General features: G+C 64.0%; 1 protein-coding gene across 1 annotated transcript in view; it reads left to right on the top strand.

Annotated features, from left to right (window-relative positions):
* The first annotated feature begins 4,992 nt into the window (after positions 1 to 4,992).
* Positions 4,993 to 9,626, top strand: part of EML1 (EMAP like 1) — a 174,191-nt gene continuing 169,557 nt past the window's right edge. The window contains exon 1 of the mRNA XM_012747101.3: positions 4,993 to 5,136. Coding sequence (XP_012602555.1) covers positions 5,109 to 5,136 — 28 coding nt within the window. The 5' untranslated portion in view covers positions 4,993 to 5,108. The remainder of the gene's footprint in view (positions 5,137 to 9,626) is intronic.

Here is a 9,626-nt window from a genome sequence, read left to right as displayed (position 1 = left end):
CCAGCAGGAGGAAGACCAGCCGTGGAGGGGGCTCCGTGGTCTCAGGGCACGGGCCGGGCAGGGGGCGGGGGTGACAGCCCTGGGCCTTTCACTCGGGCCAGGCCTGCCAGGTGGGGTGTGGAGGCTTCCAGGGTCTGAGCTGGCGGGCAGGGGCAAAGGGCCCCCCTGTCACCCCCACTCCCTGTCCTCGAGCTCTGGGGAGGCAGAGAGGGATGATGACAGCAACTGTGTCAGGGCCCCTCAGTCCCCAGCAGAGGGCCAGAGGGCAGGGGCTGGGCCTTACCCTGCTAGGAGCCCAGGACCCTGAGCCTGGGAGGCCTCCCCACTAACCCGCTGCACCGTGTCCCCCTCACCAAATGACAGTGGCTCCCTGGCCCCCACCTCAGAGGCAAGGGGGTGCCCCAGGGAAGCAGGAGCTGCCCACACCCTCACACCCAGGACACCCAGGGCAGCTGGATGGGCCTCTCGGGCCTGGCTGGGAGCCCAGAGGCCAGGAGGTTGCCCAAGGCCACCCAGGCGGCCAGCTCAGGGCTGCCTGGGCTGGACCAGGGGCCTTGGGCGTGGGAAACTGGCTCCCAGAGCTGCACTGGTGCGTGTTTGAGCCCCATGTGTGTGAGCTGCGCGTGTGCATGTGTGTGCTGCGTGTCTCTCCACGTCTCTCCATGTTCCTGCGTCTCCCTCGCCCTGTGCCATTCTGTCTCTCCGTGTGGGTATGGGCGTCTCAGGCTCCGCGTGTCCCTGGTGTGTCCTGACTTGAGCTGGACGGAGGTGCCTCGGTTGACCTGGGGCAGTGGGCGGACACGAGGAGTGTTGCCGGGGCCAGGCCCTGCCGGCGTCCTGCCAGAGAGGTGGGGTGACCTGCCCAGGGCCACGTACCCAGGAGGTGCGTGTCCATCCAAGGAGGACATCCATTGTCCTTCAGGTCATGGCCACTGAGGCTCCCTGTTTACGGCCAGCCCAAAGCCCAGAGGGTCTCCAGCAGGGAGGAGAGGTGGGGGGACAGTGGGGCAGGCAGGCGCCAGTGAGTGGATGTGGATGGGAAGCAGGTCCTCCGCCCTGACATCCCCGCTCAGATGCCCTTTCACCTTTGACCACTGACTCTCCTCTGTCCCTCTAGTGACACTTTCCTCCCAGTGGGGGCGCTGGCTGGCCGAACAGGGTGGGAGCCCAGGGCCTGCGTCTCTCTGGTGAGGGGAGCAGGGCGGGGCCTGGGGGCAGAGCGACCACGCAGCCGTCCCTGCCAGGCCTGCCCCATGAAACGGCATGATGCCGTGACGTCAGGGCTGGGTCCCACTGACATCCAGCACGTGTGTGCCCTTACCTTTGCCCCGTTTCCCTTCAAATGACCCCAACTTCTGCCTGATCGCATCTCCTGCCACTCTTTCCATCGCCAGCCCCTTCTCCTCCCATCCATCCCCTCCCCGTTCCTCACCTCTTAGGTCTCTGCCTATTAAAGACTCTGCTCAGAGGTCCTCCCTGACCACTTGCTCCTTCCTGGCCTCAGCTCCTCCACTGGCGCCTCCTCCCCACCACGAGTGTCTGATCCCCAAGAGGCCTGGTTCAGGCCTGGCTGCCACGTCGTGGTGCCCATTGAGTAGCTGTCGAAAGTGGTGCCAGACACTGGTGAGCCCACGGGGGCTGGCGGGCACACAAATGGCTGACTGGAGAGAGTCGGGGCCCTAGGATGAGCTGGCAGGAGTCACGTTAGGGACACGCACACGCCCCATGCACGTACATGCTCCTGTGCACGGTCATCACAGGCTCACACGTGCCCGTGGTCATGCACATATGTGTGCACACACGTGTGCGTGTGCACACCCACACCCATTTGCTGACACACACATTGTCATGCTTGTGCAGTGGGCCCCCTGGCTGCTGCAGGGACCTCAGGAGCAGGGACTTGAGTTGTTTTGCCCTCAACACATGTTCCCACAATAAAGAAAACAGGAAGGGGCTTGGGGCCAGGGACAGGAAGGGAGGCAGGGGAAGTGGCCTGCACATGGGAGCAGCCAGTGGACACTGGGCGGTCCGTGTGGCGGGAGGCAGGGCAGACGGACAGAGGGCTGCAGGCCGGGAGGAGGAGTGCCCTCCATGGCGTCTGGGTCCTGGCGTGAACCCTCTCCACAGCCCCAAGGGGCGCCACCCCTTCCAGGCGAGAAACTGAGGCTGGGGACAGGCTTGTCCCCGTCACCCAGGAGGGCTGGTGGAGGTGGCGCTGGACCTGGCTTCGTCTGCCACCAGGCTCCTCCCTGGTGCTGGCCAACGGGAGGGCCTCGGTCTGGAGGCCGGTGGCTCAGGGGGCCCTTTCTGCCGCCCATGGCTAGTGTCTGGGACCAGGGCACGCCTCACCCTCATGGCACCCTGGATTGGACTCCGGAGCCTCAGGGGCACCCTGGGGGCACGTCACCCCCACTGTTCCGAGGCGTGCCCCCCGACCATCCAGCCCGTGCGGGGAGCCCAGAACAGGTGCTGCGGGAGACGGTCCAGAGATGGGCCCCAGGCCCTGCCGCAGCGCCCCGCGGGCCCGTGCTGCTTGATGGCAGGGACTCCTGGCGCTCCTGCTGCCCCCAAGCCTGGCCCAGGGCCCGGTATACAGGAGGTGCTCAGAAGAGCATCGCAGATATGGAAACGGCGGCCTCTGGTCCCCAGGGAGGGGCATGGTGTGCAGGAGCCCACACAGCGAGGAGGACCTGGGGACGGGGCTGGCCCCACCTGGCGCCCTGGCGCTCCCCGATGCCTGAGTCCTGCTGCAGCGCCGGGGCAGCAGAGGTGCCGGTGAGGGGCTGGCAGACTGGGCCATGCCTCTCCTGGTCCCACCTCTTCCCTGGGGATGCGGCTGCCACCTGCGGAGACCTACCACGCGCCCGAAATCTGCCAGGCGCTTTGGCAGTGTCTCCCTTAGTCCTCCGGCTCCACTCTGCAGGGGAGGGTGCCCCGCCTCACTGTCCCCTACGCCCGCCAGCCTCGCCCAGCCCCACCCCGCCCCTGGCACAGAGCCGCTGGGTCTCCATCCGCCCACAGAGTTGTCCTGGGGCCACCTAGGTGGTGGGGAGGGAGGAGGGAATTTCTGGGGTGGAGGAGGTGGGGGCCGTGGGGTTCCGGAGACAGTTCCAGGGCTGGTCTGGTTTTTGTCTCTGTCTTTTTTCACTTAACTAACAATCTGAGGAGGAGCCCAAGACAGCCAACAGTCCTGGTTTGCCTGAGACTGGGGGGTTCCCAGGATGCACTCAAGGCTAAAACAGGGAAATTGAAGGCTAAAATAGGGACAGACTCAGGCAAACAGGACAAGAGGAACCCCAAAGCCATTTAATCTAACCCTACCTGATGCTTGAACTCCTTCCCTTGTGTTCCCACGCAGTGGCTGTGCAGACCTGCTTGCATTACCCCCAGTGACGGTGAGCTCATTATCTTTCAGGGCAGCAAGGGTCGACCGAGAGGTAGACATGGCCAGGACGAGGCCCTGACCACAGTGAAGTCACAGTTGGCAGAGTGCCCCTGATCTGCCTTCAGGAGCAGTCAGGGAAGGCTTCCTGGAGGAGGAAGAGGACAGGGAATTCCTAGCCAAGGGAACACCACAGGCAAAGGCCAGGAGCCCTGGAGCCACTTCGTAGGGATGGCATTCCTTTGCTGTCCTCTCTGAGGGCCAGTGCAGGGGTGAAGGGTGACGGCTGTGACTCCGCCACCCTCCGCCCTGCCCCACCCTCAGTCAGGGCTCCTTTGCAAACATGTGGCCTCATCCTCCTGCCTACACCCCCAGGTCTCTGGGCTGGGCAAGGCCTCAGTGTGGGGCGTGCCAGGAGGCCTCAGAATGCTGCTCCCCTCTCGGTTTCCTGAGACTTGTTGCCCCCCGCACTGACATCTGCCCCTCCTCCAGGAAACCTCTGACTTCCCCAGCCCTGGCTGCCTCCCTTCCACTGGCATCAGCCTTCTTCTCTCCTCAGGGTTGCACCACCTCCAGCCTCTGCCAGGGACCCCCGCCACTCTCCAGCTGGGCTGTCCCGCCTTTGAACCTGCCGGTCCCTCCTCCTGGAGTGTCCTTTCCTCTCTTGAAAAAACTTTCTTGTCCCTTAAAGGTAACCCAAATGCCAGCTCCTCCAGGAAGCCCTCCTAGATTTCTCTGGCTGGGCTTTCTGTCCCTTCTCTCTAAGCCATTTCACTTCCGCTGTACTCTGCATACAGAACTGGGTAGACTTCGAGCCTGGTGGGGGTGGAGGGACAGGGAGCAGAGCCTCTCCCTTGGGTGATGCCTCTGGGAACTCTGGCCCTTGGCTGGACCTGCCCTTCACCTTGTGGGGACCCAGGAGAGGGGCTGGGTTGGATCTTAGCCAAGCACACAGCAAGAGCATACTGAGTGCTTACTGGAGTGTTTGTTCTCCCGACCAGTATTCTCAGCGCATCTGCTCTGTGCCCAGCGCAGGGTCACATGGCTCCGGGGAGCCGCCTCCACCCCACGCCGGCCCCCAGCACCTACGGGCAGTTAGCACCCAGTAGGCGCCCAGAGGCGTTGGCTGCTCTCAGCCAAACAATCCAAGGCAAGGGTCGTGCCTTCCTGTAGCCGTGGAGACAGACAGCCCGGCTCCAGATCCCAGTCACACCCCTGACTCGCCGGGTGGCCTTGGGTGGGACACTTAGCCCCTGCTGTGACACGGACACAGTGGCCGGGGCAGCTCCGGAGAGCAGAGCGGGGCGGCAAGTGTGGCCGCGATCCGCGCGGCTCCCGGTCCCAGGCCTGTGCCCGGCGGTGGCGTCCCTGGTTATTCTCCTTCCCCGAATGCCCCCAAGTGCCCCCTGGCTGGGTGGCCGTTCCTGGGAGGGAGGGGGCACCCAGGGTGCTGCAGCTTCTCAAGCGACACTCCGGGCCGCCCGGGAGAGGCCGGGCAGGGGAGGGCAGGGCCCGGATTTATCCGCCAATCGCACGGGCCCCTGGCACCGAGCACGTTCTCATCTGCCCAGCCCAGTGTGGAGGGGGGTGGCCGGGCGGCCGGGGCGGACGCTGCCTGGGGGCTGGACACGGAGCAGCCTCAAGCCCTGCTGGGTGGGTGTCAGCCACCGAGGGCTCTGAGTGCCCCTGCAGGCTGGTGGCCAGCCGGCTGCCCATCTCCCACACCATGTCGGACGGCGAGGGCCCCTCGGCCGGTGAGTGGCAGCGCTATATTTACCCGCCGGGGCTCCGGTTGCACAGCCAGGGCCGCCCGTCGCCGAGGGTGCTGGGGGCCCCCCAGGCTGCAGGCAGCTGTGAAGCTGGCCCCTTCCCCGGCCTGACTCCTGGGGGCTGTGCCCCTGGACACGGGAGCTTGACTGTCAGAGCTCGGCTCTGCCGCACCCCGTTCCCGGTGGGCCGGGGCAGGAGGCTGCCCTGCTGCTCAAGCCCTTCCCGGCTGGCAGCAGCGAGGGCGGAACTGACCCGCAGGGTGACGGGACATAGGCTGCGGCTGGACCCCTGGGTGGACTCAGGGTGCCATGGGCCCCGACACCACGTGCGCATTTATTTGGGGAGAGCACACAGCTTCCGTCTGATTCCCCAGGAGTTGGAGACGCCCCAGTGGTCCTGAGCCCCCAGTCCGCCAGCATGCGAGGCAGGCCCTCTGTGGGTCCCCAAAGGCTCTAGGCTGGAAATGGCCAGGGTCGCAGGCAGGCGGAGGGGGGGGTGTCAGGTTTTGGGGGTTGCCCGCCTGCCCTCTGCCCTGCCCAAGGCAAGAGGCCGTGGTGGGCACCGGCGGCCAGTGCCCCTGGCTGGTGCCCCAGCTCCTTCCAGTTCAAGAACCAGGTCCGGCGTGGCCAGCCCCCCGAGCCAGCCTTGGCAGGGTGGGGGCTGGGGACAGCCTAATCCCGGGGCTGCGTCGGGACTCTGGAGTCAGGCTGCCCTGGTTCAAATTCTGATTCTTTCACTCCCGGGTTGGGGGACCTTGGGCAGGTGGCTTGGCTTCTCTGAGCCTCAGAGTCCCCAGGTGGAAGTGGAGACGGTGGCGTGGTACCCTGCCCGGTGGCTCCCATGAAAACTAAACGCAACAATGTATCATAGTGGCTGCCAGTGCCTGGTGAGCGCCAGTGAGCGCCCAGTGGTCCCGTGTGGCAGCAGTGAGACACCCTGGGCAGGCGCCCCGAGGGACACGCAGCCTGCGCATCCAGGTCTGGCCTCCTTTGCGCCGTCAGTCGTCTCTGGCCCGTGGATTCCTCATCCACAAAACCCCGCCTTGGAGACTCTCGGGGCACGTCAAGCTGCCCCAGGGGTACAGGGGTGGGCTGTGGGTGACAGCACCCTGCATGGCGTCTGGGGGACAGTCCAGCGCCTGGGCCCCGCTGGGTCAGATCGGAGAGAGAGAGAGAGAGTTGGGGAGGGGGCACTGACTAAATGACCTGACCTCGCCCTCTTGCGCCGCTGCCAGTCTCGCCGGCGGCCAGGAATTGCCCGCCGTGGCCGCAGCCGGGGAGCCAGCAGACGGCCCTTTCTGGCTGGCCCTGCCCCACACCTGACGCGAACCCGGAATAGCTCTCCCCCTCCACTAGGGACACAGCCCTGGTTTTAGCAGCTTGTAAAGCTACCCGCATGGAGATGGGTATTTCAGGAAGGCCAGGACAATATTTAGCCCTTCGGGGCAAAGGAACGGGTGCTGAGCATGCATGTGTGTGCGCATTCTGGGGGCCGGGGGCAGATGCGGGCTCCCTGTCCCTTCCCTGTTAGGACAGGCCAGCCCGTTTGGGCTGGGAGGCGGGGCCGTCCTGGTCTGTCTGCGGGCCGGGCAGGTGACCCTGGGCAGGCTCTGGGCTTGGTTTCCCTGTCTATAGTGGACCATGTGGTGGTGGCCCTTCATCTTTGATACGTGAGCTTGAGCTTGAGCATGGGCGGCAGGCGTGAAGACAGCGCCTGGGTGCAGGGGGGTATGTTTATTGTGGGGTGGGCGGGATGCCCCAGCCAAGAAGGGCTCCTGGAGCGTGCCCGAAGTCCACGCCTCTCTGGGCTCCTGTGCCGCAGCAGTGGTTGGGCCAAGGGCACCGCTGTAAGATATTTCCGCCTGTTTCCGGTAACCAGTCCCTGAGCCTGTGTCAACAGTGGTGACATCCTCAGCTCTCCCCTCACGACCTAGGGCAGATTATGCAAGGGAACAGTGCCTCAGTTTCCTTATCCGTCAAATGGAGTCAATAACAGGACATTAACTCTTCAGGTTTCGATTAGGATTCTATGACTAAGAGCTTGTAACTCACTTAAAGCAATGCCAGGCTTAGTGTTAGCAGTGATAGCTGTTGTTACTGTTATTCAACCAATAGAGAAGATGTCCCAGACGGGGAAATGAAGAGGCCAAATTATCCGCTGTGTCCTGGACATCTTGGACACGCTGTTCTGTCTATTCCCTGGAGGTGGGCGCCCTCAGCTCCCCTGTATAAGCAAACACCAAGGCTCAGAGAGGCAAACGGACGTGCCCAAAGCCACCCAGCTGGTAAACAGCAGGGCAGGGATTCGAACCCAGCTCCCCGAGCCCTGTTAGCACAGAACCCGGGTCAGCTCCCTCTTTCGGGAACTCCCGCCCTGCACCCCGAGGCCCGTGGGCTGTCGTCTGCAGAAGCAGCCCTCCTCTCTGCAGAGACGGCAGCTCAACGTTGCCTCCAGTAACTCGGAGCCTGTAAAAAAAGTGTGGCGCCTTGTTAAGGTGTCAGGAAAACTCTGCAGAGCAGGAGCGCAACAGGAGGCTGCGGCTCCTGGATTTATGGCCCCGAGCCCGAGCGGGGAGCCCGGAGGCTAAGGTTACCGGGAGTCAGCATCGTATTTATAGCAGGAACTCGCCTGACCGAGAGCTGCTGGCCCGCACGCCCTGGCCGGCCGAGGCTTCCTGTACGGTTCCCGCACTCTAGGCTTGGCTCTGCCCCTGGGGTGCTGGGGAGCTCTGGATGGGTCACTTCCCCCGGCAGCCTCAGTTTCTTCATCTGTATGATGGGGGGCTTGCCCTGACCCTCGCTGGGGCTGGAGATAGGATCTGTGAGTGGCTGTCACCTGCCTGGAGCAGAGGGGCCCGGAAGGTGCTGGCTCCACACATCCTGGGCCTGTTGATTGTCTTTTCCTGCCTTTGACCTTGCGGTACACCCACCTCCCGCCTTGGCAGAATCTGCAGGAAGAGAATCCAGGCCTCTGTGCTGTCTGTTCCCCCCGGGCTTGGGAAAGCTTCCAGCAAAGCAGCTTTACGGCTCCAAGCATGGAAGAATAAGCCCTTGTGTTCTCAGCAGGGCACGGAACGCAGGTCAATCAGAGCCCAGGGTTCGAATCCGCACTCTACCGCTCCCTGGCTCTGTGGCCTTGGGCAAGTTACTTAACCTCTCTGAGCTTCGGTGATGGTAACAGGTGGGCATTTGCCCTGCCGTGGAGGGTCTGGTAAGGACGGACCTCTAACCTGAGTAAGTGCCCAGCCCGCAGAGTGACCCTCTGTCTCCTCCTGCATAAACTTCGCCAATCCCATCGCCCTCTGGGCCGCAGTCACTTGTTCATACAGGAGAAGTGGCTGCCCTTTTGGCGCCTTTTTTTTGGGGGGGGTTTCTTACCTTATCTTCGTCACCTCCCTCCATGCTCTGTAGCTTCTGGAGGTGTCCCCAAGAGAGGGAGGGCCGGCAGCTCCCTAGGGTCCCCAAAAGGCCCCAAGCACCTTGCTCTCCAAGTGCCTCTCACGGCCTGAACTCAGGGTGCTTTTCCAAGGGAGGGGCCTGAGGACACTGAGGGCCCCCCACAGGTCACTCAGTTCCTCCGGGCATCCGGACCCAGAGGCAGCCTGGCTTCCTGCCCCCTAGACCTCACGGTGGCCGCTCTCCTTGCCCTGGCATCCCGGTCCCCAGGGAGGTTGTGCTGCACTCCCAGGAGGGGGCCGCGGTTGTCCGTTCTCTGGATTCAGGCCCGGCCGTGCTGGGATAGGGCAGGAGGGGCTGGGAGTGGTCCTGGGACACAGGGGCACTGGGAGACGGCCTGGTGCCCCCGGCCCTGGGGTGGGGCTGGGCACGGCTGGGTCACTCTGGCTCAGTGGTGGCAGGGCATGGTCAGCTTTCCCCGAGACCCTCAGGAGCAAGAGGAGGTTCTGCGAGATGCCAGCGGTGCCAGGGCTGGGAGGCAGCATGTGGCCTGGTGCTGTTCTCCTGTGTGACAGCTGACCGCCCCGCTCTGCTCGGGCCCGGGCCTGGGGCGAGCACCGCCACGAGGAGCTGAAAGCACAGCTGCAATTATTCAGGCCCTGCTCTGGCAGGGACCTCAGCGTCTCCTCCAGGCTGTCCCGCCCGTCGGCGAGGGCTGCCCGCACCTCACCAAAAGGCCAGTGACTGCATGCAGGACTCGGTGCTGCTCAGGGCGGGACCGGGCCACGGGGGGTCCCCTGAAGGGACAGCGATGCATAGAGAAGGGGCCTCCATCTCACTCGGGCACTCGGCTGAGTCAGGAGTGTGAGACCTGCAGGAGCAAAAGCAAAACAAAACCCAAAGCCGCCCCTCATGGACTGCCTTTCTTTTTCTTTCCATCTTGAAAAGTCGAGGCTGTTATGAGAGAGGTGAGCCTTAGCAACGACCAAACAACCAGGGGCGAGGTGCCGTGAACAGGTGTCATTAGGGCCGACGGCTGTGAGGTCCGTGAGATTTTGCGTGTCCGGGGAGCCGGGAGG

This window comes from Microcebus murinus, chromosome 6 (assembly GCF_040939455.1).
Source record: "Microcebus murinus isolate Inina chromosome 6, M.murinus_Inina_mat1.0, whole genome shotgun sequence".
Classification (NCBI taxonomy): Eukaryota; Metazoa; Chordata; class Mammalia; order Primates; family Cheirogaleidae; genus Microcebus; species Microcebus murinus.
Note: the sequence above shows the minus strand (reverse complement) of the source record. Positions and strands in the feature narration are given on the sequence as shown.